Source organism: Prunus mume, linkage group LG7 (genome assembly GCF_029339155.1).
Source record: "Prunus mume cultivar Tortuosa linkage group LG7, ASM2933915v1, whole genome shotgun sequence".
Classification (NCBI taxonomy): domain Eukaryota; kingdom Viridiplantae; phylum Streptophyta; class Magnoliopsida; order Rosales; family Rosaceae; genus Prunus; species Prunus mume.
This window is the reverse complement of record NC_142704.1, coordinates 7,250,670-7,270,296: the sequence shown is the minus strand read 5'-3', so window position 1 is coordinate 7,270,296 and position 19,627 is coordinate 7,250,670. Positions and strand designations below refer to the sequence as shown.

Genomic DNA, 19,627 nt, shown 5'->3' with positions numbered 1-19,627 from the left:
TGTGAATGAAAATTGAAATGAAATATCGTGCACCTTGAATTGTTTGTGGATAGTTTTTTTCTTATTGCAATTATTATAGAGAGTCCTTGTAAACTTACTAGTTTGTAATCCTCATTAACAGGAAAAACCAATTTTAGTGACGTTGGCCTGATCTTAGCATTTCCGACCCTCCACTTATTGGTAGATATATTGGTTGATTCACGATCAAATTTATCAACCTACTAGTGGTTTTGCAAACTCAGGAAACGTTTTGTGATAAAAATGATTTGATCCCAGAAAAGCAACAAGTATAGTAGTAGGGGTAATTTGGGGAGTTGAAAGAGAATGATCACATGGGCGCCCAAAGCATGAGCCAATAGTGAAAGAAAGAACAGCCGACAAAATTCTTCATCAGTCAAAATCTCCCTACCCCAATCCCTGCTTTTCTGTCCCTTCCCTTCACTAAACAAACATATACGCAATTCACTCCCAATACAATCCCAACTGGCTTCCTCTACCAATTTTCCTCCTCGTTTTCTATCTCTCTATCTTTCCTTCTCTTTTTTCCTTTCTTGTTTTTCAAGCAAGCCCACCCACAGCTCCCAATTGGCACATAACCCTTTTTTCTCTTTTCCTGATTTTCTGTCTTTTGGGACAAGGTAGGTTAGGTAATCTCAAAAGTCCAAATCCTTTGCAGACACAACTCTGGAGATGCTAAATCTGACTGATTAATCTTACATTAATTAATTAATTAATTGTCATTGTGTATTAAGCAAAAACAAGTCACAGTCCAACTCATCAACTGTTGCATTCATTCTCAAGTTTATCTGTTGATCATTATCTTATAATTTACATGGGTCACAATCGTAGAGCAGGTAGAGAAGTGAACCCAAGACAATCAAAATAAGAATATTGCGATTGGATTTTCTATTATATATATATATATAGTTATTCTTTCATCAAGACGTCCTCGCATTATTATCGTCCAGACACCACTGTAATAAACATAGAGAAAGTTTAGAGGGTTAATACAAAATACACAATATCCGCGTAATAATAACATCCAGACGTATCTATATATATTTATATATTCCCCTGTGCAAATTCTAATTTCATACACTTCGTGATTGGTCAAAAAAAACATGCTTTTTGTATGTACATATTCGGACCACGTGTAATATATTTTTGTACCAGAGAAGTTTTAGCTAATTGTGGGAGTAAAACAGAAAACATAGAACAGAGATTGTAGAGAACGACAGAGGTCTATTTGAAAGTCAAATATATTTGATCCTCCTCGACCCTCAAAACACTAATTGTTTTTGTTTGAATGTGCTATTTTCTTTTTGGCACTATTCACTTTGATCTTATTCGTTACATGAAATGTGTTTTTGGGATGTAGCACATCATGTGGTGAAAAAAGATAATGTGAGGCTTTGATTGTATTTACCAACAAAAAAGGAAATAAGAAATTGAATTTACGCAAAGAAATATTTTTGTGTGCGTAGGTTTTTTTAAATTTTATTTATTTATTTTAATACATAGGTTTTTTTAATTATTTATTTTAATACATACCATATTTATATTTTATTTCCATTTCATTTGAACTATGAAGAGGTGATTCGAATTTTGATGCATAGTGAAAAGCATATCCGCTCTAGGGCCTAGAATCTAGACACTAGCCAACTTAACTAAAAGCATTTACAGCAGACTCCCTATCCTCTTATTCCTAGATGTTTTGGCTAAAAAGAAGGAAAATTCTTCTTCCAGCAGATTCCTTACTTGGCTCTCTATTTTGGAGAACAAACTTGTGGCTCTCTATATCTAGCAAGGAGGAGAGGGAAATGGAGGCTCGCCAAATTGAAGAGAGAAGTTTTCTAGCCAAATATTTTAGACAGTCTCGATCTCTTGGACCACGGGGTCCAAGAGATTTAGTCACCCACCGTTGGATTATCCAACGGTTCAAAAAAGTTTCTTAAAATGAGTGCAAGAGTGAGTGAACCAATTTCAGATTAGTCAAAATAGAGAACATTGCTGGAGAAAACACTTTTTAAGTGGTTTGCTATATAGTTTTCTAGCTATTTTAGTTAGAATTTGGTTAAAATTTAGAGACTCTCCAAGAGATACTCTAACCCAATGTCTGTTGTGTAAGTTTACTTTATTTTCTATTATCACTGTCATTAGCCACATATTGAACGATGGCTAATATTGATTTTTTTTATTTGGTTGAGAAATTCTATGATTGCATTCATAATTTAGCTAAAAAAACCACTAGCCACAAAAGGACCATTAAAGCGCTTCCAGCCATGCATGCCAGCACGAGTAGAAGGCCCCCCAACCCCCAAAAATGAACTCCAACGGTGAAGGCTAGCTCAGCTTGGGCTGCTGTTTGAGTTTGTTGATGTCAGCATGACATCAACGACCAATTTAAATACTAAATTCTTTTTTAAAAAATATATCAAAAATTTCATAATTTTTTTTATTTATAAATACTTAGCCATGTTTTTCACTTCTCACAAAAAAATTCTATACAAATTTTTTTCTTTATATCTCATGTGAATAGTGGCTGTCCTTATTTGCCGTTATTTGAGGTATTGAGTACTGACAACAATATTTTAGTGAAAAAGATGGGGAGCCAAAGCCTTTTTGGGTAAAAAAATAAAGTCTTTATTTCATGTGGCATCATGATTGCGAAGATTAAGGACAGACTTGTGCTTTAACTAAATCCAAAGATTGAAAAAGATAAGTAAAAATTACACCATGTTTTTAAAATATTTGTCATCAATCATTATATTACCTCAAATTTCCTGCGCCCACATGATAGCTTCAATTATGCCATATTGACAGATGAGTGGACATCTTGATTGGTCCACGACTAAATTTATCAAAATTATAAAAAAGTTTTCATGGGAAAAAAAAATTAGAGAAAATAATTGAACTTTGGGAATATGTATAAGATTAAGATGGAGCTGGGTAATTTTGTCTTTTTCTTTGTATGCTGTAAGGACATGTCAAAATCATATTGGTAGGAGCTTTTTAAAAAAAGGGTTCAAACCACCTAACCTTAATTGAAGATTAAGATTGAGAAAGTTGGGGACAATCCTGGCCTATGGTATTTTAAAAATGATGTAAATACGAGAAAGTATGAGGGTAATGATGAACATTATTGAATTGGGAGGGGTGAGAAAGAGAGAAGAGAAAAGGTGCATGGAGGAAAAAACAAGGGACAGAACGTGGGTGTTGCCATCAGAGTTCTTTAGGAGATACTCAGATCACCCAAAACCCTAGCATCCATGCGGGGACCACCTGCATGATGGCAAATTTATCTGCCCTTTTTAGACCTTTTTTGATTGTAAAGAGAGAGACTGTTTGGTGCTTTTTCTTTCTCACTCACTCACTCTCTTCTTTTTATTTCCCTTTTCATTAGGGTTAGTGGTGACTTTATCTGTTTCAATTAGATTAGAACCACAAGGAAGAAAAAGAAGCCAGTATATTCTTGTCCCTATATTGTAACTTACATTATTGATATGAAAATTGAATTGCGATTTATGACAGGTTTGACGGTTCTGTGCGATCCGTACTAAGCTTTGATATAATTTGTGTGAAATCTACTGCATAACAGTATACTCCACTTATTTTTCACTAGAACCAGAGAGAATCTACCAAATAATCTTTGCTAAAGAATTTTAGGCACTTCTTTTCATGAAATTCACACACCCAAAACTAAGGTACTAATAATTCAGTTACCCAAAACTTTGAACTAATAACTATACCCAAAAAATAAAATAAAAACTAATAATTGGAAAATATATTACATGGGCTTTAGTTGTAGGCCATTTAGGCCTTTGCTTGTTGGGCTCTTGTGACTTTCTATTGTCTTGTTTGGTTTTAGTCTCACGCAATGGGCTGAGGCATATTCGGCACTCATATTAAACCCAATTGCCCGAATGCCCAAATGACGAGAAAGGCTCTGAAATTTCCACAGCCAGAGTCACCCTTCTGTCTTCAAGCTTCATCCGCCACGACCCAGTATCGGGAGCCCCCCAAAACGCCGCAATCAACCTCCACACGTAAGCGGTTGCTGGGTTTTCTTCATATTTCGTTTTGCCAAATGTCTATATTGCTTCACAGCAGCTTTTGACTGCTTGGATGTGTTTTTTTGTCATGCTTCAGTAATTTCTGAAAATGGCAACCTTTGTGTTTGTGAAAATGCCCAAATGAAAGATACCCAAATTAGTTTTTTTGGTGGGGGGTTAACGACGAATGTGATGCGCCTTGTGCTCCAACTATGAGTTTCTGCTTGTTCTCATTCTGTTTTCTGATCCCCTTCCCTTGTTATGCAGCAATCTAAACACAATGTTGATGGTGTCAAGGTATTTTAGGAGAACACTCTTTTCTGTAGCTAAATCAGAAACTTCTGCTGCAGCTGCTTCAGCTAGGACGACGGGACATAACCCTCTTGAGGAGTTCTTTGAGGCAGATAGAAGCCAAGATGAAGAAAAGCCAGTTGTCTACGGTACATACCATTCATTTCCGTTGTTTCTGGCTGTCCATTACCCATATGAATTTGTGTATTTGATTACGTTGTCAACTATCATATTTATGTTGGAAGAAGCTGACTTTAATATGATTCTAGAACTGCAAATACGACAATTTGGGTCTGGAATTCCAGTTACATGCTGATTACAATGTGCCAAAATATTTTTATTTATAACTGGAGGGAGTTTAGAAAGATTTGAGTTACGGAAAAATGTTGTGCTCCCATTATGATTTTAATGTTATTACACTCAACATTGCAAGAGATTTTAGAATCAATCATGGAGGTCAATGGGAAAGTGTCCCAGCTGCTTCATTTAATTGTTTCATTGCTTACTAGTTCTGTACTGAAACCCCACAAATATATTCCTTATTACTCGGTATACGTTGCACTTGATGTTAACTTTTTAAAGTGGTTTTTTTATTACCCTCTTCTTAACCACTATCCTTCCGTATTGTTTAAACCATTCTGGGAAAAAGTTACATAATCTCAATCTTATTTTGATATTCTGATGCCATGTCCTTCAATGCATTACTGTCTGTCTGATGCAATCTGTATTGATTCAGTGATGGATCCTATTTTTAATACTTCTTTTGCTGTCAGGTCGAAGTTGGAAAGCATCTGAACTGCGTCTGAAGTCCTGGGATGATCTCAATAAGCTATGGTTTGTTCTGCTTAAGGAGAAAAACATGCTGATGACTCAACGGCAGATGCTTCAGGCCCAGAATCTACGGTTTCCTAATCCTGAGCGCCTTCCCAAAGTATGACCCTTTCTTTTAACCATTTTTTGTATTATTCTGACGAACAAATGCTTGGGAAGTTTTTAAAAAATGTTTGTTTGCATGAAAACTGGTTACCTTTCCGTGTTTTCAACTCCTAATTCTGACTTTCTCAATATTTTTCTGTCTACTTGCTCAGTATGTTGTGTGATATCCATATATTTTGCTTGCACTTTATATGGAAGTTTGAAACTCTAAGGAAGTCAATAAGCTATGCTTGTGCTAGAACCATGTTGCAGCAAACTATTTCTTAACATTAGATTCTCTGCTTTTTGAGTATTAGAGTTTATGTATCTATGTTCGGATGATGCCACTTGCATTTCAGTTATGTTTAACTGCTGGACAAGCAAAAGTTCTTTTTCGATTATGTTTAAATTGGCTGCTTCAGAGTGGTTCCAAAAAAGAACTTTTCGAACTTTACTTTGTTGTTGTGGTCGAGTTTTGTGTCTTCTACTTGGATATACTGTTGCCATCCTGATTTCTTCTTGTTGATGTCATCATGAAATTCAGGTGAGGAAGTCAATGTGCCGTATCAAGCATGTTCTGACTGAGAGAGCAATTGAAGAACCTGATCCCAGGAGGAGTGCTGAGATGAAGAAAATGATAAATGCTTTGTGATAACTTACACATTCTCCATCTCCAGAAGCACTGTTATGTTTGTGCACAGCCGATGCTGCCCTTTTTCTCCTTGTAGGACTAGAAACTCGTAGTGATTTAATGTTTTTACGGATTAGCGGACAACTCGTAATCTTTTCTTAGAATCTATGATGGTTGTCTTTGTGTTCTGATATAGTCTTACGATGGCTTTGTTAGCAAATAATTGAATACTATTTGTTCCAGTGGCTTTCTGGCTCGAATTTCTGCATCACATTTTCTTCAATGTCTCTTGCATATACAGTTTCATTTCATGGATCCCATGTCTAATTTTCAGGGGCCAACAAATATAGGAGAATACTTGTTGCCTATTTCTGCTCTCTCCATACTTTAACCCAAGACTGCAGGCCCAACATGGTCCTTCATACAGTGGCCAGGCAAACAAACTAAAATTGAGAATTAGACGACCCCAATGTTGTTGAATTGCTTTATATTAATGAAATATCGGTTTTAAAAACCAACAATGATGGTGATTGCCTACTCTCTCATTATTTTCTTCAATTTTATATCGGTTTCTTATTTTTATTTCTATGTTCATTCTCTTTGCCAACCTACAATGTGAAAATTGAAGTTGAGACTTACATGACAACAAGAGATGATCATTCAGATGCAAATGTTAGAATGTGTATTAATTTCTTATCCAAGACTAATTCTCCGTGAGATTTACAATCTTCACACACTCCCATATATATAATGTTACTTAAACATAACACACGTGAACAACATATATCGAATAATATATCACTGTTAAATAACTTGGCCCGAATACGATGTTAAAAAAATTCCATTGTCAACAAAAGTTCAAAGTAGAAAACAAAACCTCTTAACAGGTTATTTATGTAGCAGAAGGATAATACAAAATGTAAACTTAAAAAGGCAGATAGGAACAAGCAAAGGCCACATGATTTTTATAGACAGAGAGCAGAGTAGGCAGGGAGGGGCAGGGTGCAGTGGGTGATGCTTACTTAAAGCAAGAAGCTCAGGAAAAATCAATCAATTCAATATATTTTCCTGGCAGAGAGACAGAAACATTTACATCACCCCTTCTCTCCTCCCCTTCTTTTCCCCTTGCTTTTAGTAATGTGTGTTGGAACAACACAAGACAACCTTAACTTGTCCATCATAGGCCCTCATGTGAAGTGAATGCTGCTGCTGTTACCGCAAACTTACATTTATACCCTTCCATGACAGCTTGACTGGCCCCATCCAAGCCATCATCATCTTCTGCCCTCTTCAGTCAGAATCCTCCCTCACTTCCCAAACTGCCCCTCACCTCCTTTGAATAAAATACCCAAAAAAGAAAAAGAAAAAGAAAAAAAACAAACACACACAAAAAAGTTTTTCACTTTTGAGTCACAGAGTAATCAATACTCTCAGGCAGATGGTGCCCAAGAAATCTCAGAAAATTCAAAGTCAAATGAGAGCATATTTGGGTCAACACAATCTCAGCCAACAGTTCCAGAGCTGCAGTGAAATCTAGTCCAGTCACATATTCTAATTCTATAAATATTGGGGGCACATTGTTTCTGTCACCTCACCCGTGGGTGAAGTTATAATTCTCCTGCCCGGACTGCCCAATCTGCCCGCCTGCCCGACCCTGCAGCTTGCTCTCTACCAAGTACCAAGTACACCTTCTCTTTTTGCCGTCTGGTTCTTTCTCTTCGATTTTCTCTCTCTAACTTCTCTCTCTTTAGATCGAAAGGCGGCTCAAAATCTGGACTTGTCGTTGGATCTGAGTTTCAATTAGATCGATCGCTCGGTGTATAGAATCATCAAATTGTTAGAAATCGATTTGAAATTTAGAATTTCGTTGTATTTATACTCGTCTGGGGGAAATTAGGGTTTCGTTTTAGCGGAGATGGTCGATCCAGGGTTTCGCAGAGGGCGAATTGGTGAAGAAGCGTGAAAAAGGAGGGGTTTTGAAGGGAATTAAGGGGTGATATTGATGGTACTTGTTGGAATTGAAGGTGGGATCGAGACTGGGAGTGGGGAAAATGCAAGGCTATGCATGGGAGGGGAGGTGAGGAGAGGAAACGGGGTCGGCACATGTTGACAGTCCCCACGCGTGTATCCGTCGCCGATGGTTCTTCCTCATCATCTTCGTCTTCGCCCAATTCGTTTTTCAAGGTTTGGATTTTTTTGGTGTTTTCTAATATATTGTGATTTTGGGTATCTGTTCGATTTGTTCCGTGTTTTTGCGGATAATGGTTTGTGGGACTTGTGATTTTTGTGTGATACGGGGTGTGTATCAGTGGAGAAGTGAAGTGGGGTTCCGTGAATTGCTTGGTATTTTGCTTGTTTTGTAATACAAAAAACATATATGGATTTGATGTTGTGTAAAGATGAGAGTGTTTTGACTTGGGGATAGATAGCTGAGAGAACCAGCCTGTTAGATATGAAAATTAGCAAATGCAACCAGTTTGTGAAATTAGAGAGAGGATCGTACAAGGGAAGGTGCAAAGTTGGAATTCATTTCCTATTTGTGGTTGTCAAGGATCTCTATCCTGAGGGAGGGGTGTTCGGTATGCTGAGTGGGAATTATGGTGGTTTTTGGGAAGAATGTCAATTTGGTGCCAATTAGAAGTGTTACCTTTTGTGGGTTCAATTAAATCCCTGCTTCATATGACGGGATTTTTTATGCAGTTGTTGAGCTATTGATTTTTATTGTAATGGATATTTTGTTGAAAACTCTCCCCCCCGCCCCCTTTCATCTGTATGTATGTGTTTTGTAGATCAGCTAATCAGGTGGCCTTTTGAATTATCTGTTTTAATATATATTCATTCAGATCACTATGGCAAGTAATAGGTTCAATGAAATTATGTGGTCAATAGTTTTGCTTCCTTTATTATTTTTAAGTGGAGAACACTTCATGATTATCTGGCCTTTGAATTTTGCCGCAATAGTGCTTTATTTATTTTCCCTGTTCTCAGCTTAATGGCTCTTGTCTAGAAGGAACATCAAAGCATCCCATTTTCTGATATTACGGTAGTTCTGTTTTCTTTCTTTAATTTCGCATTTGAAAGTTGAGGAAAGTATGTATCCTAGAGATTAATTGTGAAAATGCTCCCTCATGTGGGGGGAGCAAGAATGGAAGTGATGCCTGGGGGTAGTGTTATACCTGCAGAAGATTTTGTGGGCAGTGTAAATTTGACTCTAGTAAAAAATTTGGACTTAGTTTTCAATTAAATGAACTCCAGAAAGTATTTTTTACTTTTTATAGGTTGAGTAAAGGAAAGGGAATCTGTGTCTTCCCTTAAGATTTTGGGGTCAGCACTTGCATTTGTCCTAGATCAGCCTAGGTTCTTGCTAAGATATTAGAATTTTGAAAGTTTTGGGTGGTATGATGAGAATGGCTGCTCATTTGGTATGATGAAAGTGTTAAGTGTATACTGTTACTGGTTGTTATATGTTTCTGAACGTCCTTTGTCATGTATATTGATTATTGAAGATGTTCTGCATTTTGTCTGTGTGTGTTTGCTCAGTCAGACCAGCATAATGGTCCTCTAAACTAATCTATTTTTGTAGGACGGACGCAAGATCAGTGTTGGTGATTGTGCACTTTTCAAACCCCCCCAGGATTCCCCACCTTTCATTGGAATAATTCGTTGGGTGACTATAAGCAGAGAGAACAAGTTAAAATTGGGTGTAAATTGGCTTTATCGACCTTCTGAAATAAAGCTTGGCAAAGGCGTCCTGTTGGATGCTGCGCTGAATGAAATTTTTTATTCCTTCCATAAGGATGAGATTCCTGCCGCATCGTTACTTCATCCGTGTAAAGTTGCATTCCTTGCTAAAGGTGTTGAACTTCCGACAGGGATTTCATCTTTTGTGTGCCGGCGTGTTTACGACATCACAAATAAGTGTTTATGGTGGCTAACTGATCAGGACTATATGAATGTGAGTTTTAGATCCTTTCTGCATCTTTGTGTTGTGCTCGTATTTCTAAACATTCAGAGTAGTTGATACCATTTCTTCTGACAGGAACGACAAGAGGAAGTAGATCAATTGTTGTACAAAACGCGAGTAGAGATGCATGCAACTGTGCAGTCTGGTGGTCGATCTCCCAAACCAATGAATGGTCCAACATCAGCATCACAGTTAAAAGTCGGGTCAGATGGTGTCCAGAATAGTGCCTCATCCTTTTCTTCTCAAGTTAAAGGGAAAAAAAGGGAGCGGGGGGACCAGGGCTCTGAGCCTGTCAAACGAGAACGTACTACGAAAATGGAGGATGGAGATTCCGTTCACAGTAGACAGGAAAGCATTTTAAAATCTGAAATTGCTAAAATAACAGATAAAGGAGGGCTTGTAGATTCTGAAGGGGTTGAGAAATTGTTGCAGCTCATGTTGCCTGATAGAAATGAGAAAAAAATAGACTTGGCCGGCCGGTCAATGCTTGCTAGTGTTGTAGCAGCCACAGATAAATTTGATTGCCTGAGTCAATTTGTGCAGCTCAAGGGTGTGCCAGTATATGATGAATGGCTCCAAGAGGTCCATAAAGGGAAGATAGGTGATGGCAGCGGAGCCAAAGATAGCGACAAATCTGTTGAAGAGTTTCTCTTGGTTTTACTTCGGGCACTGGATAAGCTGCCTGTTAATCTCAATGCTCTGCAAATGTGTAACCTTGGAAAGTCTGTAAATCACTTACGGACGCATAAGAACTTGGAAATTCAGAAGAAAGCAAGAAGCTTAGTTGATACATGGAAGAAACGCGTTCAAGCTGAAATGGATGCAAATTCTAATGTAAATCCGGCTGTCTCCTGGTCTGCAAGACCACGCCTCTCTGAAGCTTCTAATGGTGGAAACAGGCATTCAGGCGGATCCACTGATGTTGCTGTGAAGAGCTCAGTCACACAGCTTTCTGTATCCAAATCTGCTTCAGTTAAGCTTGTCCAAGGAGATAGTGTTACCAAATCTGCTTCTGCATCTCCGGGATCTAAATCGGTTCCATCACCAGTGTCAGCAAGTTCTAACCTAAAAGATGGACAGTCCCGAATTGTTGCTGTTGGTGTCACAGTTGATCTTCCATTGACCACTCCAAGGGATGAGAAAAGTAGCAGTTCTAGTCAATCTCACAACAACAGTCAATCGTGTTCGAATGATCATGCTAGAACAGGAGGTGTGTCTGGGAAAGAGGATGCGAGGAGCTCTACTGCTGGTTCAATGAATGTGAATAAGATATCAGGTGGCTCTTCACGCCCTCGGAAATCAATAAATGGCTTCCCAGGCTCTGCCCTTTCTGGAGTTCAAAGAGAAACTGTGTCAAGCAGAAGTTCATCCTTGCACAAGAGTCCAGCTCCAGAAAAATCATCCCAACCTGGATTGGCAAGTGAAAAGGTACTTGATGGGTCTGCTGCTGAGGGGAATAGTCACAAATTGATTGTAAAGATTCCAAACCGTGGACGCAGTCCTGCACAAAGTGGCAGTGGAGGTTCATTTGAAGATCCTTCAAATATGAATAGCAGAGCTTCATCTCCCATGCAATTGGAGAAGCATGATCAGTTAGATCGTAGCGTAAAGGAAAAGGCTGATGTTTATCGAGCTACTGTCACTTCGGATGTGAACAATGAGTCATGGCAAAGTAATGATTTTAAAGATGTACTGACTGGATCTGATGAGGGCGATGGGTCCCCCGCTGCTGTTACTGCTGAAGAGGACTGTAGGGCTGGTGACAACTCTAAGAAAATTGCAGAAGTCCCGAAAGCTGCTTCCTCATCATCTGGGAACGAAAAATCGGATAACTTGCAGGAAGCTTCCTTCAGCTCTATGCATGCATTGATTGAAAGCTGTGTGAAGTATTCTGAAGGTAATGCCTTAGTTGGAGATGATCTTGGTATGAATCTGCTTGCTAGCGTGGCTGCTGGAGAGATGTCTAAATCTGAGTCCCCAACTGATTCTCCACAAAGGAGCACCCCGGTATCTGAGCATCTCTGCGAAGGCAATGATTCCAGAGTCAAATCACCTCCTGTTGAGGAGCTTGCTCGAGACGAAAGTCAGTCTAATGATGGTGCTGATGACGAATATCAAAAACATGGTTTTGAATCCACTACTTCTGGGGCTAAGAATGGGGTTGTTAAATCTTCTTCTGTGTGTGAAAAGAATTCTGTAGCAGAGGACACTAGAAATCTTTACTATTCCAGTGTAAGTATCCAGCATTCTGCAGGTCTCTCCCCAGAAAACAAAGAAAAATCAAGTGAAGTTAGCTTAGCTCCGTCTGGGACTGCTTCCCCTCCTAGTACGGTTGAGAAAATTATGGAGGGTGATGGTAAACCACTTCAAGACAAAAAGATAATTGGTGGAGTGAGTGCTGATGGCATTCCAGATATTAAACACGGTGTAAGTGGTCTTTTGTCAAATGGAAATAAGGTTAGTGATGTTAGTTCAAGGGTAGCAGTGGGGAAAGAAGCCATTGAAGAATCATCCTTACACGCAGAGTTAGATGTTGATGGTAAGATAAAAAATTTACGTTATGAAGGAATGGACAGCAGTGTACAGGCGGAGGAGAAACCATCTACTTTAAAGAGACATTCTGAGTTGGTAAAAGGAACCTGTGAAGATGTGCTGCTTTCTTCTGGTTTTAGAAAAGATTTGATCTCAGGAAAAGCCAGTGAACTGAAGGCTGAAAAAGCTGATGAAACAGATGACTGTGGTCATCATAATCAGGCTGAAAATCAAGAACTGATCCAGAAAGTAATGACCCCAGCCCTTCAAAAAAAGAAAGTAATGATCTTTCAATTCCTGAGAATCAAGCTGTAGGTGGCTCTAGTTCTGCTGTTACTGATCACGACGATGAGCATGTGGAGGAGAATTTGGAAGGTAAAGAAGCTAATAATCAACTTGGTGAACCTGTTCTTTCAAAGGTGTCATCTGATCTTCCAATGCAAGAAGTAGAAGAACATTTGAGGTCCAGGAGGTCTAAGTTGACCAGCATGGAAGCAGAAGAAGCTGACGAATGTACATCTACAACTGCAGATGCTTCTTCTGTGTCTGCTGCAGGGCTAGCAGAGGCAGATGCAAAAGTGGAGTTTGATTTGAATGAAGGATTTAATGCCGATGATGGGAAATATGGAGAGCCAAGTAACTTGACAGCACCTGGATGTTCAACTGCTCTTCAGTTGATTAGCCCGTTACCTTTTGCTGTTTCTTCCATGTCTAGTGGCCTTCCCGCTTCAGTTACGGTGCCTGCTGCAGCAAAAGGCCCCTGTATCCCACCAGAGGACCTGTTGAAGAGTAAAGGGGAGGTTGGTTGGAAGGGATCAGCAGCAACGAGTGCATTCCGGCCAGCTGAACCCAGAAAAGCTCTAGAGATGTTGCTGGGTACTAGTATTTCAGTTCTTGAGCCTACAGCTGGCAAGCAAGGGCGCCCTGCTTTGGACATTGACTTGAATGTACCTGATGAAAGAATTCTTGAGGATATGGCTCCTCAAGGTCCTGCTCAAGAGATATGTTCGCATTCTGACCCAACAAATAATAATGATTTGGCGCGTGATCAATCAATGAGTATTGCACCTGTTCGCTGCTCAGGGGGCCTTGATCTTGATTTGAACCAAATTGATGAGGCTTCTGAAATGGGTAATTACCGAATGGATAACCCGCTCCTGTCAGTAAAATCAACTGGACCTCTCAATGGAGAAGTTAGTCTTCGTAGGGATTTTGATTTGAATGACGGACCTGTTGTCGAGGAGTTGAGTGCTGAACCAGCAATGTTTAGCCAGCATACCAGGAGCAGTGTGCCATCTCAACCACCTCTTTCTGGTTTTAGGATGAACAATACAGAAGTGGGGAACTTCGCCTGGTTTCCTCCAGCCAATACGTATTCTGCGGTCGCAATTCCTTCAATTATGTCAGATCGTGGAGACCAGCCATTCCCAATTGTTGCAACTGGTGGACCACAAAGGATGTTGGGTCCCACTAGTGGTAGCAACCCGTTTAATTCTGATCTCTACAGGGGTTCAGTGTTGTCATCTTCTCCAGCAGTACCCTATCCTTCTACTTCATTTCCATATCCAGTCTTTCCTTTTGGGAGCAGTTTTCCTCTGCCCTCAGCTGCATTTGCAGGCGGTTCAGCTCCATATCTTGATTCATCATCTGCTGGGAGGTTTGGCTACTCTGCTGTCCGCTCCCAATTGTTAGGACCTGCTGCTATGATTTCTTCCAATTACCCAAGGCCCTATGTTGTTAATCTTCCTGATGGTAGTAATAACAGTAGTGGTGAGAGCACTAGGAAATGGGGAAGGCAGGGGCTAGATCTCAATGCAGGGCCTGGAGGCCCAGACTTAGAGGGGAGAGATGTGACTTCACCCCTTGCCCCACGGCAACTATCTGTTGCTGGTTCACAAGCCCTAGCTGAGGAGCATGTAAGGATGTTCGGTGGCCCCTTTAAGCGGAAGGAACCTGAAGGAGGGTGGGATGGCTACAAACAATCCTCGTGGAAATAGGCATGTGTAATGGCAAAATCGGGTGACTCATGAAACCTTGTAAGTCTTTGATTATGTATTTTTCACTCCTGTGTGCAAGGTCTGGTAACCTGAGTTGAGGGACCAAGTTGCTGACACTCCAATAGAACCTACCAAATAAAATGTTTTTAGGATTTCATAGGCAGGAGTTCCTCTGCAATCAACTCTCTCATTTTGTTGTTCTGCTCCAGTACTTTTCAATTACAACATGTCATTTAACTGTTCTCTGTAATATAGGGTTATTTAGTCTAATAATATTAATATAAAAAAATTGGTGACAGCTGCCTCCGGTTGGAAATACTGGGAGAATTGGGAAAAATAACTTTATTGCTTTGTGATACAATACAACTTTTGCTTAATTTGAATCGCGGAAAATAGTTGACAAGAAGACTCCGGAGAAGATATTTGGTGAAAGAGAGCTTGAATTATGTAAATGAAATAAATTTTATGCATCTTGTCCTTCAAAATCATTAAAAAGTTCTCCATTACTTTTCATGCCACTCAAGTTATTTACATTTATCTGTCTCTTTATTTTTCCAGTGCTTTGAGGATGGGCATTTGCTAACCCCTGAGGTCATTGTCTAGCCTGTGCGCTTCTGGAGGATGGGTGGTAAGTGAGTTATTTGATCCTGTTCATGGTCTCCGACCCCCTCCTCTTTGATGTATCAGTTGTAATCTTAAAAGAATCTGTCATCTGTGGGTTCTTCAAGCTGTTTGCCCCTTAAATTTGTTATGGGCGGATGCTGATCCGCTCTGTAGATATTCTAACAGTTAGAAAACATACTGTGTTGCCCATACGCAAGCTCTGGTGCCCCTTCTGGTCTTCAATGCATTAGATGTGTACCATATTACCATTTTGCCAACCTTTCCAAGTATCCATATTGGTCTTCTCAGAACAGAAGCTTCTGTGTGTGGTTTGTTGCCTGAGCTTTTCTTTTTCATGGGATGGTTTTGTTCTGAGGTTTTATGTTGTATTCTAATTTTTGTTATATTTCAATCGTCCACCAAACTCGTAGCTCTTTTACACGTCTGTGAACCTATGTTGCATCTATGTAGGTTTGGGTCTTCATGACCATGGAACCAAGGTACGGTGTTGGCTCCATCATCGTAATGGTAGAGTGGTTTCTGGGAAAAAAAAAAACTGAACGTGGACGGTAGATTCAGAGATGGGAACCATTTGAGAACTGAGACTCTCTTAACTTCCATGCATGCATGACAAGGATTTCAAGTCACTACCAAAAAATTATCTAATCAAATAGATCATTTTGACACACAACAATTTTCCAAATAAAGCTTCCCTGTTGCAAAAAAACTGAACGTGGACGGTAGATTCAGAGATGGGAACCATTTGAGAACTGAGACTCTCTTAACTTCCATGCATGCATGACAAGGATTTCGCCAAGTCACTACCAAAAAATTATCTAATCAAATAGATCATTTTGACACACAACAATTTTCCAAATAAAGCTTCCCTGTTGCAAATGTAAACCCTTTTAACCTTGAGTTCTTTACAATGAGCTTAATAAACAAATATCGGTGTTACGAGGGGTATCCATTCCCTGTTATCTATAACGTAATATGAAATTAAAAAATTCTAGTACGAAGAAAGAAGCCAGCATCAACTGCCAGCATCAACTCCAGTTAGGTTCGGAGAGAATTGTTGGAGAGAATCCTTGGCACTTGGCACATCATGATTAAGATGGCAGTTGATGTTTTCATTTGAGACACACTAGCCTCCTTCCGCAAAGGATGTTGCTGCAGTTTTGAGAGGGGTCATGTTAATAGAAACTAGAAACACAAACATTTGAACTATAAAGGAAATTTAAAGAGCATATACATGGAACATTTGACAGAAATCCTAGGTAGTGGATCACAGCCCATGTGGGTGTACATCCCAACCAATTTTACCTGAAACTAACAGGACTTTTTACTCAACCACAAAGGGTCTCTTCAGTTCATGATATTCGCCGAGACCACAGTAATGATGTACAAAAAAACCCATGGTTCAAATTGGGAAGATGGATGACCTATAGAATTGAATATATATGATGCAAAATGCTAATCTAAAATCATGTAGTATGTAATCTAAAGCCATCTCAAATATAAGCAGATGAACAAAAGGAAGGTACTCACACTAGGCATCCTTGACGTGCCTTTTGCTTCTTCTCCTTCTGCTTCTGTGGTGGCTTGATAACCACCCTGATCGCAGCATCAAAAACTGCTTTCACATTCTGCAATTGCATCAGAGGGTCATTGACAGCATGATCAACAGATACATGAAAGTAGGGGGCATTGCAAGAGTGTTCAGTGATGAGACTCATTTGAGGAAAATCTGACAGTGAAAGCATCTAATCTATGGTAATTTTTGGAAGGATCTCACACGCATCACCAAAGATAACTCATAGCACGAAAAATATCATTCATAAGTTCAAGAAATTCTTAAGAACCTAAGAAATCAGGAAACTGGCACCATGCAAATAAGAAGTTGTTAGACCAATCTTAAGGTTGACACAACCGACTAGTTTGAGGAAGGATACCCAAGAAACCAACACTGACATCCCGTTGATTCAACAGTCAAACTCTTCTGAATGGAAAACACAACTGCTGAGTTGTGGATCTTCTAAATGCTGGCACAGTGTCAACTTTCCATTCGTTATTATTTCACTTCTGTTACATCTTTTGGTACCCATGTGTATCTGGCAAGATCCAATGGCCCAGCATTTATGAATTGAAGATAGCCGCACTTGCTCATATCAATTTGACAATTGAATACTAAGATTAGTTGGTTTAATTTGGAAAGAACCATGCAACTCTCTCCTCAAAATATGCAGCTTCAAATATACTGAATGATTCACTAGCGTTATGAGATTATAAAATACCAGTTGATACATACCTGCTGAGTTTTTGAGCTGCATTCTATATAAAATGAAGCACCAATCTGCTTGCGCAGCTCCTCGCCCTGGTTATTTAGAAGAACAATCAGTGACGCTATCCGTTGTTACATGATACACAAAGCAACTCTTCACTAAAAATTAAACCTGTGCAGTGGTCACAGGTACCAATCCTGGGTGATCAGCCAAATAGTGCTTATCCTCTCGAAGATCTACATATCCATTAGAAACAATTCATTAGTTGCAGATAATGCTACATGATGACTACGAGTTCCATGTTACTACAAGATGACTGCCAATACAATCTGCATGCTGCATAGTCAGTTAATTTAATATTTCTTAGCATTACCATTGTTATAGAAAGAATCATATGAACAGGTTTATACCGACAATCCGTGATTAAAAAAAAAGGTTGTATCAATAACATTCCTGGTTCTTTGCCTTTCAACAAGTTAGGATCTCATACTTAAGGTCGGGTTATCAATAGACATGAAATGCACCAAATAGTATCACTTTACCTGCTCTCAAAACCACTGACAGCATCTTTTCAATCATCCATTGTGCATATTGATAACATGTTTAATACAAAACTAGGATTCTAAGCTCGACAAAGATTAGGATTTAAGAAACATAATGGAAACATTGAAGTATGAGCACAACTTAACAAGAAAACTACCTATATAACCAGAGAACAAGTTCCACTCTGCATTTAGTAAGCGAAAGTAGTGCAGAATAATTCAGCTTACCTAATTTGGTGCCAGCAAGTACAACTGGGACTCCGGGAGCATAATGCTGGAGTTCAGGGATCCACTGACCAATAAATTGTGTGTCAGAAATTATAAAAGGAAATACAACATTTGAATATAAAAAAACAGAAATTTTCAGGTGAATGCACCTTTTTCAGCACGTTCTCATAGCTTGCACGACTAACTAATGAGAAAGCTAAGACAAAGACATCTGCCCCTCTGTAGCTCAACGGCCTTAATCGATTGTAATCCTCTTGCCCTGTGAAATAAATTGAAGAAAGATGTAATATAACAAGCTAGCCAAATTTGGCAACACTATCTTTAGATAAAAGCCAAAATGAAATATTCTGAAACAGTAGGCTCAATTTAAGACATTAAAAATTAAATAAAAAGTAGATAAAGGAACACATGTATATAATGTGAAAATAAAATTTGGGCATGGGAGTCAAAGATATCATACCAGCGGTGTCCCAGAGGCCTAAGTTCACTGTGGTGCCTTCAACCACCACATTAGCGCTGAAGTTATCAAACACAGTGGGTATATAATCCTGATGAACAGAAAAAGCATTAAAATTCAAGGTGTAAAAATTGTAGGAATCGATGATAAGCAGAAGAAATGAGTATTTTGCTTTTCATCTGACAGAGGAACATCATCAAATTACTTGGAAAAGGAAGGGGGAAAAGCAAGCAATTTTCTTAGAGAGAGAGAGAGAGAGACAGCTTTGATAAAATCTTGAAAACCACAAAAAAAAGCTGCAAAACCCAGATGCATACACACATAAAACAATGGAAAACGACCTAAAAGGGACAGAAAGAAGTACAAACTGAGAGACCCAGATGGATCTTTTGGAAGAAGAAGAAAGAACATACAGTGGGAAATTTGTTGCTGGTGTAGCAAATAAGCATACAGGTCTTCCCCACAGCTCCATCTCCCACCGTCACACACTTGATGAACCTTGAAGCGCTTGACGCCATTGAATTGGCAACCAACACCAAGAAAGACTCTCAGCGCTCAAAACACACATACACAACAAACAGGGTGGTGGTTGTTCAGTTGTTGGGATATACACAAAGTTTATGGCTTTTTGATTCGGCGAGAGAGAGAGAGAGAGAGGGGCTCATCACATGATTCTCACTCATTCACTCTCCCTTATAGCTGGTTCTTTAACTTTTTGCTGTTTATGGTTGCCTTCTTTTTTCTCTTTCGTTATATAATATACAATAATGCACCAATACGTTTCATACATGGATTAATCTCTAATCTTTATGAGACAAATCAAAATTAGCTTCGGTTGTGGGGTCTAACACAAATTTATTTTATGTGTATATATATAATTTTTCTAGTCTGGGGAGGCAAGTTGTGCAATTACTTGGTATTCTATATGAATTTTCAGCCTAAACTTGTTCATTATAGTACACTCCAAGAATAATAATAACCCATAAAATAAAATAAAATTTCATTTTCTCCCCATGAACTTTTTTTTGTATTTTGAGGGTGGTGTGGTCTGATGAATAAGTAGTTATGGTGGCATAAGCTGTAGCTCAAAAGCTTCTTTCAGCTTTTGTCCTATCTCAAATAAAATAACAGCA

At 39.0% G+C, this 19,627-nt stretch overlaps 3 protein-coding genes across 3 annotated transcripts; 2 read left to right on the top strand and 1 right to left on the bottom strand.

Annotated features, from left to right (window-relative positions):
• Positions 1-3,910: 3,910 nt before the first annotated feature.
• Positions 3,911-6,172, top strand: LOC103338310 (ribosomal protein L29 family protein). Its single transcript, XM_008241505.3, has 4 exons — positions 3,911-4,046; positions 4,320-4,492; positions 5,117-5,274; positions 5,803-6,172. Exons 2-4 carry the CDS (start codon positions 4,333-4,335, stop codon positions 5,908-5,910), a joined length of 426 nt encoding a protein of 141 aa, XP_008239727.1. The 5' UTR covers positions 3,911-4,046; positions 4,320-4,332; the 3' UTR covers positions 5,911-6,172.
• A 1,305-nt stretch (positions 6,173-7,477) lies between these two features.
• LOC103338311 (uncharacterized) lies at positions 7,478-15,397 on the top strand. The gene is given in 5 exon segments (XM_089055950.1): positions 7,478-8,073; positions 9,473-9,844; positions 9,929-12,614; positions 12,617-14,421; positions 14,941-15,397. Coding segments are annotated over 4 exon segments (4,947 nt in total). The 5' UTR covers positions 7,478-7,950; the 3' UTR covers positions 14,383-14,421; positions 14,941-15,397.
• Positions 15,398-15,853: 456 nt separating this feature from the next.
• LOC103338312 (rac-like GTP-binding protein 3) lies at positions 15,854-19,219 on the bottom strand. The gene is made up of 8 exons (XM_008241507.2): positions 18,908-19,219; positions 18,498-18,585; positions 18,187-18,296; positions 18,038-18,101; positions 17,439-17,503; positions 17,294-17,359; positions 16,534-16,631; positions 15,854-16,155 (listed from the first exon to the last, which is right to left on the bottom strand). Exons 1-8 carry the CDS (start codon positions 19,010-19,012, stop codon positions 16,116-16,118), a joined length of 636 nt encoding a protein of 211 aa, XP_008239729.1. The 5' UTR covers positions 19,013-19,219; the 3' UTR covers positions 15,854-16,115.
• Positions 19,220-19,627: the final 408 nt, after the last annotated feature.